This window comes from Aedes albopictus, chromosome 2, assembly GCF_035046485.1.
Source record: "Aedes albopictus strain Foshan chromosome 2, AalbF5, whole genome shotgun sequence".
In the NCBI taxonomy this organism is placed as follows: domain Eukaryota; kingdom Metazoa; phylum Arthropoda; class Insecta; order Diptera; family Culicidae; genus Aedes; species Aedes albopictus.
In genome coordinates, this window is record NC_085137.1 from 222,499,881 (window position 1) to 222,518,442 (window position 18,562).

An 18,562-nucleotide genomic window follows, 5' to 3' on the forward strand; every position below is an offset into this window, starting at 1 on the left:
ATGCTATTGTGCATCCTAGCTTAATCACTCAGATCCTGCTGATCTGAGTCAGCCGCCATAAGATTGCGCCCGTTTGATTTGTACACGGCGGCTGACAGCTCCACCCGGCGGCTGCAAAACAGTTTTAGCCAAGGTGCACACCGTGTACAAATCATACGTGCGCGGTCTGGCGCGATCTGAGGCTGCGCGTTTCGAACGCAGCTTGCTGAGAATCTAAGATAAGCGCGACAATAATATTTTTGTAGAAATCACAGTAACCTTCGATCACAAGGTCGACCATCAATCAATATTGACAAGTGTGGAAACATCAGTTGATTTTTTCGTCGTCAATTTCATCCAAATGAAAAGAAGTAATTAATGATAAATTTTGCTTTTATAGATCTGAAAATATATTTGGGATTCTCGGAACAGCACGCAAGGACCGCTAAGGATGATTGGGCAAGGTAACAGCACGGCCACGAGAAACATCCGAATTCGAATTGATTATTAGTCAAATCTGGATCATGACCTCTACGAGATATATGGCAGCTGTAAATGTCCTTTAACCAAATTGTTAAACTTAACGATGATCAAGAAATAATTTCAAATCGCTCGTTGTTAACAGACCTTTTCATTGCTGATTTTTTTTTCTTTTTGTTGTTGAGATCAATTGGTGTCGATTTCAGAACATAATTTCCTCATATAGTATCCCAAGACGAGTGATTTACAAATATGTATTTGACCGCATTGTGTAAACCCGTTCACAGAAAGGACGCACTTCAAATTGGCGACCGCTTGTATACACTACATATTACATATAAATTTATTTATTAATACTGAAACCACGTCGCCAGTACCAGCTGAAGTAAACTTATCAGACCAAGCAGGATTACGTTTATCATTCACGCCCTCACCATAGGTTTCATCACTATCATGATACCAAACGACAGACGTAGCAAGTTTTACAACTTATCTATTTACCACCTCCCACTTCTATTCATCGTAACTGATCAAATGACATGTCAAAATATTGAAAACCCATTAACATACCTACTTCGATATTTTTTTTATAAAATACCGTTAGTATACTAATATATTACTTAGTATACTAAATACATTAATAGTGTCTGGCCCCTTGGTCCAGTCCGGTACCCAATAATATTATACGTTGCGCGAAAATTTGTACGCGCAAGCGCCCATACATCTCCGCCTGTAAGAAAAATCATTTCGGTGTTTTCGGCGCAGTATTCCTTGGCCAATTCGCGCACTTATTGTAGAAGACACCATAACGATTAAACTTACCAGCGGAGGTCTATTAGCGATTTTGCACCTTTTTCGCTCTCTATTTTCTTGCAACGGGTAATAGTCATTACCGTGTATTTTTCCGGTGTAAATTACCTTTTGTGTAAATTACATCTAGAGTGTTACACCAATCTGACAGGAAAAGACTAAACATAAATTACGTAATGGGTACCGAGGATTGTTCACAATCTGCGAACTTGACTGCGGGAAAAAATGCGACTATGACTCCGCGGCCCGCAGTTATTGTCGAGCCGCCACCAAACCGGACGTCGCACAATTAAGTCCCGACGCGACCCAATTCGCGACGTTTTTGAATCATGTCAAAAGTGTTGGAACTTCCGACGGGTTTAGCTATGCGGCGGACCAGGGTTGAGACCGGGAAGACGGGGAAACTTCGGAATCGGATATACGACCGAGAACTACCGGGGTACTTTACTTGAACGTGTTGTGTTTAATACTGAGTGTAGGGGTATAAAAAAACGGGTTAATGATTAAGCACTCATCTGTCTCGCGCTCACAATTGTGAGATCATCGATGATGGATGACACAGTGGCGGCGGGTGGAAAACATCGCTCCCGCCAACACTCCTCCTCGATGTTTAACCGCTAGCAGACACTGTGGTCTTCTTCCTCGAACGTATGGTATCCTAACATACGTACTTCTAATTTCGAACGCACCGGCACTCGTGCCAGCACAGCTTCTTCAAGTTCATGGTAGAATCCAGCTCGTTCCGCTTCGTCAGCTGTTGCTTGTCGACCTACACGTCGTTTTGCAGCTCCTCCTGAATGAACTGCCCGTAATGACCGAACGACTGCTCCCGATTGTACTTGTTGAAAACTTTACCGACACTCTTTACGGTAGGATCCGACGGCGCAAAAGCGGCCTTGCAAGATTGTTTCCGAAAAACTAGCTGACAATCACGTTGACGTCCAGAACTGAAACTCGCCTTCGTCATCTCTTCTGATTTCAGCTCATATAGGTTCTCACGGACCTCGCCAATGGCCACCACCTTTCCCGTTGGATCGATTACGTCACACCTTGAAGTTTGGAACTGCACTCTATATCCTTTCTGGGTTAACTTCCGAACAGAGAGTAATCCCAACAATCAATATGCAACTCACAATTCGCCCATGACTCCAGTTTCGTCATATTTCAGCGACCCCAATCCCCTAGTACGTAATTTTTGAATGCACCTTAGGAGGCGGCGCTTTTGACGCTTTTAACTGTTAATCATGTTTTCCTTTGATTATGCAAAATGTCATACACAACAAGTGTGGTACTTCGTAGCCGTGCGGTTATGGTCACCAAGCTTCTAATCACACCATGGTTGAGGATTCGATTCCCGCTCCGGGCGATGAAACTTTTTGCGAGAATATTTTTTTTTCCTTTCGTTCGTAAATTTTCGTTCAGTTTGTTTCACCGCCGACTGAAGACGATCTCAGTGTCTTTTAAGCTAATTCTATGGATTTACTGATGACTTCCTTGAAGGTTTTATTGCTATTTTTTTTTTAATTTCAAGAACTGCTCCAAGTAAACTTCACTGAAAATGTTGGCATACGCGAAAATTAGGGTTCAATGGTACCGCTGGAAGTCTAGCCTGGCAGTTATACGAGAACAGTTTTTCTCTTCGAGCTACACCGCAGGGAGTTTGCCGCGTAGGCGGCCAGCTCTTCTGTCACATGAATTTCGAGGGTCGTTCATATCACATCTCTCTCGGTACCAGTCAAGATCTGGGAACAATGGTCATCCCTTATTATTTGCTGCTAGTCCATTTGGGCAATCAGTGCCCGACAGCTGTCCAGCTGCATACCCGAAGACTCTAAAGTGCCCGCTGCCTCCCATGTAAACAAGCATATGACCAATCGAATAAAATACGAAATAATGGAAGTCCGAATTTTTTACTAGATCCACCACGGAGTCGAAAAAGGTTGTGATTGTTTCGCTCAGAGGCCCAAGAATCTGTTTAGCGCTACCAACAGATTCAGCATTATAAACGGTGCACGCTGCTGGGTAGAATAGAGATTTATGATGCTCCATTTTTCAGTTTTGGGATAAACCGGATAAACAAACAAGCAAATCTCCTACCTTGCTAACGAAAATTTTAGAATAAGTTTGCTTTGATAGAAAAGTGAAAAAGGGCGGCGAATTGAATATTTAACGCGCCGCTTCAAGCGAAATGCAGAGCAGGCGAAATTACTGGGGGAGCGAATGGCGTCACAAATTGAACTGTATTTGTTCCTGACCTTAATATCTTGAAGTTAAATCTATGGTAATCCACTGCACAGATTGGGTACATACATTACATCCTTGATTAGAATCTTGTGCGCTCTTCCATCGCTGCTGAAACACTTCACTGAACCTTCTCCAATACCTGCTGATTTTGACTTCGAACCGTCAGCCAGTATCACGTCCACTGTAGCAGTTTCGTCCAGTTTGTCGAAGAAGCTTCTGTCACTCGTCATATGGTTCGAGCATCCGCTGTCCACAAACCAACGACCTTTACACTGACGACTTCCAACTGTGAAGCAAATCGGGTTCGCCGCCTCCGCAACCTGCTTGGCTCGAACGGCACGATCATCTTCTTCTTGTTCACCTTGAACAGCCGGCAGTTCCTTTTGAAGTGGCCCGGCTTCCTGCAATAATAGCATACCTTCTCCTCCTGTCGCTTACTCTGTGCCTTCATCGCCCTCTCGTCTGATTCATTGGAATTCTCCGACTGTTCCGATCGTCGTTGCCACTCGTCAATCAATTTTTGCTTCACCAGCTCGATGGTCAAATCTTCGTCCTTTCGGCAATCGTCGCCAGCGCCTTCTGGTTCCCTCTCTTCCAGTTAGAGGTAATCGGGTCTGGTTGTGGATCCTCAATTACAAACCAGAAATCTTCGCGCATCAGCAACGCCTGCATTCTGATCCTCCACGTCGAATAATTACTGTTTGTCAACAGTGGAATCAAAATTTTCTCCGTCATTTTCTGTTTTTCTTTACCGTCACAAACAAGTTTCAGACACACTGTTTGTAAACAACAGTCCAACTCACGACTCACTTCGAACCGGCAGTGAGGAACCAACTGACGAAACACTTCTCACTACGTTCAGGATACAAACACAATCACCGACAAAGTCTCACACATGTACCGAACAGAAAGTCAACTTTTGTCCATCTTTTTCAGCTTTTAGTCAGCCAACTCTTCCGTTCACTCTCGGAACAGGGAACAACACTCGAATCAAAACGCCGAACGAATTTCACACAGCCTAATGCTTTGCTTCAGCTTTCCAGACAGCTAACTCTTCCGACTTACACCAAAGTGTCCATAGCTACCGACCCGCGGAGGACATTTATCACACTCGCGTCACTGGTGCCCATAACCTGTTGGAACTTCCGACGGGTTTAGCTATGCGGCGGACCAGGGTTGAGACCGGGAAGACGGGGAAACTTCGGAATCGGATATACGACCGAGAACTACCGGGGTACTTTACTTGAACGTGTTGTGTTTAATACTGAGTGTAGGGGTATAAAAAAACGGGTTAATGATTAAGCACTCATCTGTCTCGCGCTCACAATTGTGAGATCATCGATGATGGATGACACAGTGGCGGCGGGTGGAAAACATCGCTCCCGCCAACAAAAAGTAGTGCGCATCCACATGCGCATCCTTCCCGTTGTTGTCAGCAACACAGCGCACTAGATGCGAAACAGTTGCGACACTTGTGAACCAAGAAATGGCAATTTTTGATTGAATGACCACAGACAAACAGACGTAACTCTTAAAGGAAATTCATCAAAAACTTTTGCTCGGTGTCTTTTTCATGAGCACACTGCCACCTGTTGGTAGAACCGCGCGCGACACTGCGGCCATGATGGATTTTGATTTGACGTTTATCTAACACGCACACTACTAAACAAAGCGCCTGTAATTTTCGTTTGCATCATTCAGCAACGTGTACACTGGCAAACGTCAAAGCGATCGAACACTTGCGCATCTGGTGGATGGATCGCGCAAATCAAATGAAATTTGAATTGATCGTTAAATGCATGTGCCAAGTCGTTTTGAAGAGTGTTACGTCTGTTTGTCTGCACTGAAATAAATTTTGTTGTGGAAACTACCGATTTCATAGTAAAATTACTAACCGTACCTATGATTCTCAACCGACAGGAATTTCCAGTTAATTCCACTAAAATACTGTCAACTTAACTAGCAGTGCAGTTAACATTACCAAAAATAATCTTAATTTAACAACTGAGCATTGTATTTTTAACCATACTGTGTTGTAAAATGCTTGTCCAGGAAAAATTAACAATGTTTTGTTGTTGAGGCGACTATGCTTTCAGTTGAATTTGCTACAATGCATTGTAATTTCAAGCATATTTCAGTTACCTTAACAGATTTTGTTGTCGGTTGAGAATCATAGGTACGGTTAGTAATTTTACTATGGAATCGGTAGTTTCCACAACAAAATTTATTTCAGTGTGTGGAATGACTATCTTGATTCCAACCGGATAGACAATCGAGTAGACAATATAACGGTATACCGTTTCACATCTTGCTGTTTGTTGGCGTGTGACGTCATCATGGACAATGGATTACTGCACGAATTTCAGCTGGCTACTCTTACACGAAATTTGACGTTTGAGTGGTGTCGGCACCGCTCAAACGTAAAATTTTCCGTTAGAGTAAGCAGGCCAGTAGAAATTCATACAATGAGCTATTTTACGAAGTGACAACAATGTTGATGATGATATTGATTTTCACGGGTTATTGAACGCTACCTCCTGTCAAAATTCATTCATAAAATCAATGTTTTTGTAATGATTCGAATATGAAAAATAGTAAACTTGCGTGAATGACCAGGCAAGCGATTTGGTTTCAGTCTTTTGTGGGATTCTGATACAAGTTCTGATATGAACAGACTCGTCAGGCCAAACATGTCTAAAAAGTTCCTATCTGCAAAAGAGAGGCTCTCTTTGGTTTCCCTCTCTTTCGTTAATATCTCAGCTGTTTATTTGTACTATGATTGTCTCCTTGCATTGAACGATGGTCAAAACAATCGTCTTTTGATTTGCACTACAAAAGTAGTTGAAAAGTGTACCATTATTGCAATAATCAAAAGAAAAGTGAACAAAGAGAGCCTCTCAAATGCAAATAGGACCTATTAAAATGTTTGGCCTGTCTTCTGCTCGTTAAGCGGTAAAATAAAGAGGTAAAACGATCGGAACCCACTTATGTTCCACACTCTTTGCAGCGATGACAGTAAACATGACAGATAACGTTGCATTTCACAGTCGATCGCTTTCAGAAACCAAACAAAAGAAAATTTGCACCAAAATTCCCAAAAGTTTACAAAGTCCTGTTTGTTTTGTCAGTTTTACTACTAAGTTTACGGTGCAACCTTTGCTGGAAGGTCTTAGTTGCGAAGCGAAAATATTATGCATACGGTGGTAGTAGAAAACGTGAGCTGATTCGAATCGACAAGCAAGGGCTGATAACAATTCCATACTTCATCAAAAATATGAGGTAATTTTTCGCATTGGGGACAAACAATGGTAAGTAGGGCTGTAGAAGCAATAGGCTCAGCAATAACAATGTTGTTTGCAGTGCAAAATAATACCAAAACTTCCAAGACTGCGTACCATTTGTACCAGCTTTTTGTTACCCTGAATTTTCCAATAATCTAATTATCGCAATCCGTGCAATCGAACAATATGCTTTTTTGCGTTATCACTTTCTATTAAAATACGCCTATCATTTGCATTGGATGGCTTCACCGAATTGGAGCGAGCTGATTCTCTCTGGCAGCGCGAAATTAATTTTTATCTTCTCCTTTTTCTGCATTATGTGCTCATCCGATAATGAGTGCATACAATGTTTATAAACTACCAGAGATGTCTGGCACAGCTAGCGCAGGTTTAAAATGCTGAGGCAGCGAGACTCAGGCTTTCATTGTTTGCACAATGTTTGTTTATCGAGCATATATTGAAGGTACGTCCATCAATAACGTCACGCGAAACGGCATATAATAAATATTATTATTATTATTATTTATCTTTATTAAAAAGTCTTTTTAAAAAAGATTTTCAGCCGGCGGCTGGTTCATCTCTGTATCAAGAGAGGGCATTACACTAGCCCTCCTAGGCAGAAAATCGAGTAGACGTATTATAAACGGGGATGTTTCCATTGGATAGTCCGGATGCGTTTGCCAGAGTCTTCACCTTCAATTTTGGTTGTGTGTTATTCCGTTGATCCTTTTCGTTGTCCGGGTGCGTGGTCTAGTCTTCAGCGAGTTGTCGTTAAAATGTTTCGGTATAGGTCAATATCTTTCAGATAGTTCATCAATCGTGCAATGTTGTTTGCGTCATTATTTAGAGCACATAGTATGCTATCCGGGATACAGTGCGCAACGCGTGCTGGTTCATGTTGGGGACAGTTGATGATAAAATGTTCCACAGAGTAGGGTACATTGCAAACGGAACAAATTTTGCGGAAAGCCCCTGTACTGGCCATATTATGGGATACTTTTGTGTGGCCTGTACGTAGCCTCGAAAGAATTTTCTGCTCCCGATGAGTTTCAGGATCGTCCCAGCGAGTCGTACTATTTTTTAGTTTTCGTAAGAAGAGATCTCTCGAGTTGAGCCATTCGATTGACCAGGAATTTCTCAGCATCGTGGTGACCCAATGTTTCAAATCCCGCCCAGGTACATCGTTTGTAAAGAAAGTTCCAGTTCTTCCATTAGCTGCCAATTCGTCAGCCTTTTCATTGCCGCGGATTCCGCAGTGGCCAGGGATCCATGTGAATACTGTATCGGGCTGAGCTTGCAACTGGATAGCTTGAATCCATGGGTGTCGTGCTACGTCGGACGATATAGGCTGCAATAACGCTGGCTGAGTCCGTCAGGACGAGAATTGGCTTTGGAGACGGAGTAGTAGAGGCGATGAGGACCGCTGCAGCCTCTGCAGAGAAAACTGAGCAGGGATCTTGAAGGCGGTGAGAGCGGTTGATGTCAGGACCAGTAACGCCGATGCCGACGCGATTCTGGTCCTTTGAACCATCTGTGTATCGATGCGTATAGTTGTGGTATTTGGTGCGAAGTAATCCTGTTACGGTTCTGGTAAGAGTAGGAAAGTTATCTCCCGCCCGAAATCTGCTTTGTATAGATGTCTCGAGATTGATACGCTGTGAATCCCAACTTCTGGCTCCGTTCCAATGAACCTCGGCCACCGGGGGGAGCACTTCGTTGGTGTGTCTCTGTAGGAGTCGATTCGCCTCATCGAGAAGAAGGACTCTGTCGTTGCTAGCTGTTGTCATTTCCAAGAAACTGATTGCTCTTTTGCAGACAGCCTCTGTAACGAGATGCCCAAAAGGTAGTTTACCACTTTCAGCACAAGCGGAGTAGGAGGGTGTAGAGGGTAGTAGACCGGAGCTTATTCGGATCGACTGATGGTACACAGGAGCGAGTGAAGCGGTCATTGCATCGGTTGATGTACAGGTTAGTTCAATGCCATAGAGTAATCTACTATCAATTATTGCACTCGCTACACGTAGACGAACATCGCGATTACTACCCTGGTGTCTCTTGGAAAGGGTGCGCAAAAGGTTTAGACGAGTTTGGCAGTTCTGTTTGACCTCTTTGAAATGTTCTTGGAAGGATAGGCGGCGATCCAGATGGACACCGAGTATTCGAGTACGTTGTTTCAATGGTATATGTTGTCCGTTAGCTACTATTGTAGTACGGATGGGACGATGGCGGAGGGGACATATATGTGTTATAGAACTTTTTTCGGCTGATATCTCAAATCCGGCTTCCTTTACCCATTTAGAGACGGCGTTCACTGATGCTTGGAGTTTCCGTCTTATAGCTTTTTCCGTGGATCCGACTACCACTAGTACTATATCGTCTGCATATAGAAATATGTAAATCTCCTTCGGAAGGCTGATGAAAACGGGAGCGGGATATTTGGCATAAAGTCATTTGGCATAAGGTCGTTTGGCATAAGGTCACTTGGCATAAAGACATTTGGCATAACAGTCATTTGGCATAATGGACATTTGGCATAATCGAAATGCACCCTTCTTTGTTATGCCAAGTGTCCATTATTCCAAATGACCGTTATGCCAAATGTCTTTATGCCAAGTGACCTTATGCTAAACGGCCTTATGCCAAATGACTTTATTCCAAATGACACAGACCCGATGAAAACTCCGTTCATGGCGATTAACGGTGATTTCCAATGCAAACTTGGAATGTCCGGTTGTGAAGGAAACGTTACATCTTTTAGGGCCGATTTCTTCACGTCGGTTTAGCGGGTAAGCCAGGCTTACCCATATAGTTAAACTTGGTTTAACGCTTAAGGCGAAACTGGAAGCATTTCCTCACTTTTTGGTTTTTGATTTTTTATTAAATAACGAAGCAATATTTTCAAAATCGGTTTTCGTGCACATGTAGAGTATGGATCAAGGTATCTTCTGATTTTTTTTTGTAGTGGAAAATGTTTTTCGTTTTTGCAGGAACCATTTTTGAACAAAATTTCACAAAAAATGGTTTCTGCGAAAATGGAAAACATTTTCCACCTCAAAAAAATTCAGAAGATACCTTGATCCATACTCTACATGTGCACGAAAACCGATTTTGAAAATATTGCTTCGTTATTTAATAAAAAATCAAAAACCAAAAAAATGAGGAAATGCTTCCAGTTTCGCCTTAAGCCAGGGTGACGAAATCGGTCCTTATATGTTTAAAATAAGTACTGGTCCACTGAGGATATGCTAAGCTACTTGAAAAAGTATTGGGAAACTTTTAAACATGTTTTAAAAGGCTTTTAATCTAATTTTAAACAGTGATCAATAATCGTTTGTGTTGAAAATATACTATACTAGCTGCCCCGGCAGACGTTGTACTGCCATTTTGATTGTGATTGTTTGACAACTGCTGGGGAGTCATTTTGGCACCGCACTCTAGATTGGTTTCATTGTGATCGTTTTAAATTTCTTCCCCGCTCATAACAATTCCAGTAATTTTACAATTGCTCTTCTTTAAAGTTGATTTTCGTAACTTTTTTTACATATAAACACAGCCGCCATGAATACGAATCAAACCCTGCAAGAGTCATCCCGATCGGTTCAGCCATTCGTGAGTTTTGTTGCCTCAAAGGGACTTCAAACTCATTTTTATATATTTTTATAGATTCGGGGTCTCTGATTGTCCAAACCGCGAATAACGCCTTAAGGTAAGCAATGAACTAAGCCTCAAGAATTGAAAGCCTAAAATCGTATATTTTTATTGAAAAGAGCACTTTCTTAAAAGTTTCGTTTGCGAAGATCAACTCGTGGATATCATATTGAATTAAAACAATAGGGAGATACACTTAACAGCGTAAACTGATTAATCTGATTAAACGTCACGATCACCAAGGCAATCTTTGATTATTTCATTCGCAAAATCATGAAACATTTCAAATAAGCAAAAAATCATGGCTTACGCAGCATTTTAATCTGTTTAATGAGTACCCCTAATGATTTCCATCCTTATATTGCATCTAGTATTCATTCCACGCATAAATGTTTGAGAATGTATTGCATTACGTTCCTCTCCTCTCCTCTTCTTGGCGTAACGTCCTCACTGGGACAAAGCCTGCTTCTCAGCTTAGTGTTCTATGAGCACTTCCACAGTTATTAACTGAGAGCTTCCTCTGCCAATGACCATTTTGCATGCGTATATCGTGTGGCAGGTACGAAGATACTCTATGCCCAAGGAAGTCAAGGAAATTTCCTTTACGAAAAGATCCTGGACCGACCGGGAATCGAACCCGTCGCCCTCAGCATGGTCATGCTGAATACCCGTGCGTTTACCGCCTCGGCTATGGGCCCTACGTTACGAAACACAATTAAGGAAAAATCGGTTTGCTTATATGATTATGAAACTGAATTTCCATGAACTTCATGTCATTTAGCTAAACAATAATAAATTACAAAATACTATTCGTGAGCAGAAACTGATTCAATGAAAAATGTTTGTTGGAACATACATGAAATGACCCCACTGATCAATGATTACCCGTTTTACGATAATTATTAGCTGTTATCTATTTAATAGCGGTAGTAGCGGTAATGCTTTTCCATGGAAAGAAGAAAAACATAATAATATTTTAAACATATTTGTTAACCTATTAATTTTATCCAGCTTTTTACGCTATGATGAGGGGTGATTCAATTTTGACAATTCTTGCCGACAGCCCTTGCAGCATCAGAGGTCATCAGAGTAGCCAAAAATACAAGCGAAAATTTCACGTCAACTTTTCCGAAATGTCAAAAATCTTTACCGTTGTTGTTTGCAAGTTTTTCCTTGAGTATTTTTTGTACGATTTGAATAAAAGCATTTTTTTCAGTTTTAGGTTCATGATTGTAGTTACCATTACATAGGCAATACCAAATTAAATTGAACATGATATGTAGATAAAGAAATTATGAGTTGACGTCGGAGAACCAAATGATGTTGTTCCAATGGCCACAACATCATCTACCCACATGACGGCAGATTTAACATTCTTTTCATTAAACGACTAAAAAAGCGTTGTAGTTATTCACAAATCTTGGAGCGCGAAACTCGTTCGTTCTTTTATTTACTATCGGGTGCACAGTAGTGGAAAATCCAGAATAGATTAAATGCATTGGCCGATTACCTTCTGGAAAAACGAACATGCGGGAAAGGGTGATTATTTATTTATTAGGGAAACGTTAATATATGAGATACACAATTATTTTGGAAATCTTATTTCAAATTCGTCACTCGGACAGAGTGGCTATGTTAGAGAATTTTAATTTTTAACAACCTAAATCTCATTTATGTAATTTGAACTAGAGAAAAAGTCGTTCCAATGTTGTAGGACGTCACTACAAATAACTATATTGTACTGGCATCTCATGTGGAATACTGATTTGGAAGGATAGGGAGAACGATACCAGGAATAAAAAAATCTATCAAGAATTCCAAAAGGTTACCAAGCCAGAGCCAAGTGTACAGAATGTGTTTGTTGATGAGCAAGTTGAGGTTGCGGATGACAAAGTTGTGACCATTGGTACAAAATCATTCGGTTTTTCGACGTCCTCTTCATTTTCCATTCCTTTTGTTTCGTCATTACATATAATGGCGGCTATCATGTACCTAAAATTGGAGAAAATGTTAAATTTAAACTAAAACGCTGAAGGAAAAACTTAAAAACATCAACAGTGAAAATTTTTGACATTCTAGTGGCGTTGAACTGAAATTTTTGGCTCCTCTTATGACCTCTGATGCTGCAAGGGCTGTCGGCAAGAATTGTAAAAATTGAATCATCCCTTATCAAAGCGTAAAAAGCTGGATTGAAAATGGTAATTCAGGTTTTTGTCTTTGTAGCCTCAGGGTTAAAAAGATGAAAGTGGCTTAAAGAGTCAAAATTGCAAAGAATGCTTTAAAATATCGTTCACCGCCCTTTCAGAGATAGTCAAGCCTTGCAATGCGATTTTCAAAGATTACTTTACATTGCATCACTGTTGAATAACCACCAACGAATAGTTTTGATTCTGAGTTCATAATAGTTGATTATTCACGAGTTGAAAAGTACTCATCAAATTTAGCATCAACAAAAAAATCGAGATCATGTTATTATCTGTTACATGTTGGGATAAAGAATATTGCCACGCCTTCTTCACGCCTCAGAAGCCATATAGCTGCTGCTGGGTCTCCATTTTCAGCTAATGCATATGTGGTTGATGGTTCATTGGAAAAGAGTAATCCTTCGATCATCATATCGTTGTTGCCATATACTCTGCTAACAGCTCTCCGCTCTCGCTTATTGCTTCGAGACTATGGTGTCCCAAGACATGCTTTGCTTATAGCCCGAGTTGTCGAAACCAACCATCGCCGATGAGGATCATGCTGTCACCGTTTGGGATCTTTTAAAAGACAGTATTCGGTTGGCTGTAAAAAAATTCTCTTTGTATTGTATTTCGGCTGCATCGGTTGAAGCGTATCATTAGATCATGGTAAGGTTTAAAACCCGTATTCTGAATCTGGCCATAATTATCCTCTCATTGATAGGTGCCCACTTAATAAGTGCAGTGTGCACGTTAGCGCTCAGGAAATCAACTCCACGGTGACGACGAGTGTTTTTGCCTCCTATTCCAGATTACATCATAATTTTTCTTTATGATCTGTGTTCTTTAAAGTTCGGCCAACGAACAACGCTCGCTCAGTGCTAGGATCTCAAGCTTCATACAGCTTGCTTCATTCCCTCATTGGCAAGTTGTGCTGGACTAGGGATAATACATTCCGTGTTGCTACGTTATCAATAATTCGCCACGAATCGTCCCAGGAATTCAAGGATTTCATTCAAATTCTGTAGAAATTTTACCAAAGAGATCAGATCAATCAAATCTCCATAACAAATAGAACCTGTAACAGATCTAATATCTATGCTTTCTTTACGTTCCAGAAAATGTTCGACCGACCCAGATGTCGCGATTGGAGTCCTCTGTCTACTCAGCAACTTCGCCTACGTAGTTTGATACAAATTTCCGGGCACAACATCGTATGCGACCGCCCGAAATGCACGGTGTATTTCACCCTACATACGACGACAATGTCCGCTCCGTTCTACACCAGCGAAAAACTGGACATCCATAGTAACATCATATGGCCGGAGATAAACTGTCCAATGACGGTGAAATCCTCGTTGCGTTGCGTTTGTGTCCGTGTGTGGCAGCATAACACTAGAAGCCAGGACGAGGCAGGAGCCTGTTTAGAGAATGAAGATAAACTGTTGTTCCTTTGGGGCGTGTACTTTTCTGGCCTGGTTCCGTTGGCAAGGCGAAGCGAGAAGCGACTCAAAGAAAACACCCTAGTTTTTCAAATGCACGGTGGTTATTTTACATCGGCCGAGTACATTCTGGACGGCGAGGAAGAGAACCGGTCCGCTTCGGTGGCTCCGGCGAAAACACCAACGGCCAACAGTGATGGCACCCAGTTAGGCTTACTACCGGCCGTCAACAATGATCCGCTCTGTGATAATAGCAGTAGTTCCCCTAGTTGGTATTCTCCTAGTAGTGCGTTAAACGTGGAATGCAAAATATCCAAAATTGGAGGTGGCTTATCCTCAACCTTATCCTTGGGACAACAGTTGCGCTCCAGCTCTCCAGACGAACAGTCGCTTTTCATAGTTCGAACCACGGTTAGCCCGACTCCAACGGAGGTCGAAACAAACCTGAAAATTCGATATCTTTTCATGGAATTCTTCAAAGCGGAAGTCAGACCTAGCTATAACATACAGCGGCTTCTCGCAGTGCAAGAGCGTCAACGCCGGATACGATACGAGAGCGAAAGCGCAAAAGAATTAACCGACCGGATCTGCATGAAATCTGCGTACTGTCTTAACTTGGAACTATTTTCTGACAAGCAGTTGGTTTACCGCTCCTCCCTCAGTTCCCAGCAAAACCGGAGTGGCATGGGCAAACAGCTGAGCCGCTTGCTCTACCAAGAAAAAGAGCCTATCAAACCGGAAATACTACTAAAAGCGCAAGAGCTCCGAAGACAGATCGAGCGAGCCCGATTCCGGTGCCGGATATTGGCCCAGGAGAAGGAACGCCTTAGGGGCAGCATACGACAGCTGCAGCAGAAGCTGAACCAAATGATCGATGCTAATATCGAAACGGAATCGACACTGATGGAAAGCTATCGGAACTATGGCAAAGAAAAAGAGGTTCTATATCAACAGAAACTAGCGTATGCCAACGAAAAAGAGTGCTATCAGGAGTTACGGGAAAAGGTGCTGATTGCTCGACATAGGCTATTGAGAGGCCTCAACGAAATCTACTGTATAACTAAGGTACGTGCATAAGTTCACAAGCAACATGTTTTCATTACAGCTCCCACTCAATAACTGACTACTCTTTGACTGGATTGCTTCTTAACTGGGAGCTCTTCTTCTTATTTGTGGCCAGCCGACACCGTTCGGCATCAGCTGTAGTTTAACTTCCGCCTATTTCCGATACTAAGCCTAAACACGGACGTTCAGGAAGACAAACACACACACCTGACACCACATATTGAACCCATCAATGATCCCTATACGTCCCTATAACCGATCAATCCCTATACGAGGGAAGGCGTGACCAGATATTTTTGCCTCAGAAATACTGACGGCGTCGACTAGGGTTGAACCTTGACCGGGTTCTCGATAACTGGACCAAAGTTCAGTTAAAAGCAGTTGTCTGTCAAAAAATAGATAAGCAGTATGTAGGGTATTGGTTCCCCTATTAGCCATGTGGCTCCCATTTTCATCCTACTTAAAACAAATTTGCATAACACTGTCTTATTACAGAACAATAATGGAACTTGTACAGTTAACGACATTGCTCTGCCTAATGCTGAGTCGTATACGGACGCAACTCCGGCGCTGGCACTGAGCGTTGCTTTGGGCTATGTTGCACATGCTGTGATGATGTGTTCTTCAATATTGAATATTCCACTACGGTATGTAGTATGGTTCATCTGGTCAATAACCTTTTCCTGATTATACCTGTTATTGTTGTTGTTGCAGGAATCCTATAAAATACGAAGGATCACGATCGAAAATGGTCGACTGCATCAAAGTTCTACCAACGGCTGATCGAGAGTACGTTTCATATACCTATTCAAATTCCGTAACTGATAACGGAAAACTGATTCAAGTCGGTTTTTGTTCATTCCTATCACAGGTTCCCACTGTACAGTCGGTCGGGCCCTCCGACTAACGCTCTGCTCTACGCGGTGTTCCTCCTCAATCAGAACATTTCACAGTTGAAGTACTATCTGTGCCTGAGCCGTGGAGATCCCCGTGCAACGTTGGCAAACCTGTACGACATTCTCAATGTTCCGTCGATTAACGTTTTGGGCCGCAGCATCGAGGAACCCTTCCAGGCTGTCCCAACGAACATATCCGGCTCATCTTCGGTGAACTTGGACGTACCGGATGCTTTCAATCAGCTTTCGGTCACCGATTTGAAAGAAACCAAATCTAGTACTAGGTGAGTATGATTTTTATTTTTTTTATTCTGGTGTTTTCACAAGTTTTCTTTATTAATATTACAGAATATCCCGTTCGGTTGATACGTATAGCGATTCAAGTAGAGAGGACGAAAAAAGGAACGGTAAATTCGCTTCGGACCCCATTTTAGCACAGGGACAGCTGCAAGTGACCGGTTTCGAGAAGAAGAAAAATATTTAAATCGGCTGCCCGGCCTTAAAGAAAATGTAGTTTGACAATTGTGAATTCAATTTCTGTGTATCACGTAAACAACTGTTGGCGAATTTATTTATTGGACTTATTTATTGAAAATTTTGCATTCGAAATTCTCGGTTAAATATGTAAATGTGTTAGTTATAGCGGGACAGTTGAATATAAGTAGTTCAAAAAGTATAAATAATTTGATTTTATGTCTATTTGAGATGACATTTTTTTTTTCTTGGTCTTACTGAAAACACAAACGGTTAAATAATCCGATCCGTAAAGGGATCCGTGGTTTTAATTTGATCCTGCGACAGGTGAAAAATGTAATGAGTATGAGTGAGCGTAGATGATCGCACAATTTGTAATTCGAACTCCTTGATTGGCTTGAGCAATCTGAACTATGCAATAAACCAATGAATGAGGCCTGGTTCTAGCTTATTCTAAATGTGCACAGTTCAAGACCTCACATTTTTAGTAAGGTCAATAACGGCGCCACTCACGTTCTTACGGTTTTCGAGGAGTAAAGGAATGTTAGTAAGGCAATCGTTGTTGTTACATACATTTTACATTTATTTGTCCAACATCGCACTTGAGATAAGGCAAATATTGACGAATTTTAAAATAGCAAGAATCACTTCTAGAAACACCGTAAGATCGACCGCTACCCCCAACCACCTCACGCTCGCTCGTGAGAAAGTTCCCGTGATTGTCTCGGCGTGGAAAATGTATGCACGAAAGGGGGAGACCAAGGCAGTAACGGAGGAATAACTTCGTCGGCGGAATAACCACACCCATTTTTTTGTACGGGTCGGATTTATGCTGTTACTCAGTCAATTTTGATCCAATTGACTTGATTTTACTACTCATGCCTGCACTGCCGTGTGCAGCATAATTGACCCATGTTAATACGGATTCCCATAGAACATGGGACAACTATGCTGCACACGGCAGTGCAAGTGTACAAACTTTCATGAGAATCGGTTCAAAATTGACTAAGTTACAGCAAAAATGTGACCTGTACAAAAAAAAATGATGTACAGCATCCGCTCGATAACTGATTGCTGTTTAACTGGACTGCTTTTTAATTGGGCGCTCGATAACTGGACCAAAGTCCAGGAAAAAAGCAGTTGTCTGTCAAAAATGAACAAATTTTAACCTCACATTTTACAAATCAGTAAACAAAACAAAATATAACAATAGCCTCCAGCACCGGGAGCTCAGTCCAGTTATCGAGCGATGCCCGCTAACTGAACTGTCGTCAAAGCCCAGTTATCGAGCGGAAGCTGTACATAGTTGTTTCCCCCGATGTTGCCTTGGTCTCCTCCCCCTTCCGTGCCTACATTCTCCACGTCATTCAGGTAGTCATTGAAGTGCTGCTTCCACCTTTCAATCACTTTACGTCCGTCCATCAACAGGTTCCTGGGAATGATGTTTGTTGAAGGGCGTGTGCGTATAGCTTCCCATTCCCAGTAGAATATTTAGTTTGTTTACGTCCCACATGTTCGTTTTTGTACCTTACAGCGTATCGCAATCAATTAGGTCTTTTAATAGTGATTTTTTTAATTCTTAATCACTTAACCTAATTTACAGCTCTTTTGTCCATGTCCTAGTGCACTAGGGTACTACGTGAGCGATTCCAATTGCACTTCCACTTTACAGCGCCTAAATGTATTCTATCCTACTTTATTGAACTGGTTGCCTTTTGTACTTCTTTCACTCTTCTACCCTGTCCAGGGGCCTGTAGCATAATGAAAATTTTACTAATAATATTAGTCTTGTAGCTTATAACTTATAATTTTCTGTTGCATAAAAATACTACAAGTACAAGTTACAAGTCCAATACTACAAGTCGGTTGGACTAATATTATTAGTAGAATTTACAAGTGTATGTTGCATAAACAAACTACAAGCATAAAATATTAGCTATGACTTGTACTTTTGCTTACAAGTCTCAAAGGTCTTGTAAAATAATTTACAAGTTAGATTTAAAGTATTGCAGAAGTCATATTTAGTTTTGAATATATCGATTTACCATTTTGATGAACTC

General features: G+C 41.6%; 1 protein-coding gene across 1 annotated transcript; it reads left to right on the forward strand.

Moving 5' to 3' along the window:
- The first annotated feature begins 6,527 nt into the window (after positions 1-6,527).
- LOC109433112 (UV radiation resistance-associated gene protein) lies at positions 6,528-16,711 on the forward strand. The gene is made up of 6 exons (XM_019709505.3): positions 6,528-6,821; positions 13,744-15,132; positions 15,628-15,779; positions 15,847-15,921; positions 16,004-16,312; positions 16,377-16,711. Exons 1-6 carry the CDS (start codon positions 6,819-6,821, stop codon positions 16,510-16,512), a joined length of 2,064 nt encoding a protein of 687 aa, XP_019565050.3. The 5' UTR covers positions 6,528-6,818; the 3' UTR covers positions 16,513-16,711.
- Positions 16,712-18,562: the final 1,851 nt, after the last annotated feature.

Coding starts and splice junctions, on each gene's coding strand:
- LOC109433112 (XM_019709505.3), top strand. Junction 15,133..15,627: donor AAATCTACTGTATAACTAAG/GTACGTGCATAA, acceptor GTCTTATTACAG/AACAATAATGGAACTTGTAC. Junction 15,780..15,846: donor ATATTGAATATTCCACTACG/GTATGTAGTATG, acceptor TTGTTGTTGCAG/GAATCCTATAAAATACGAAG.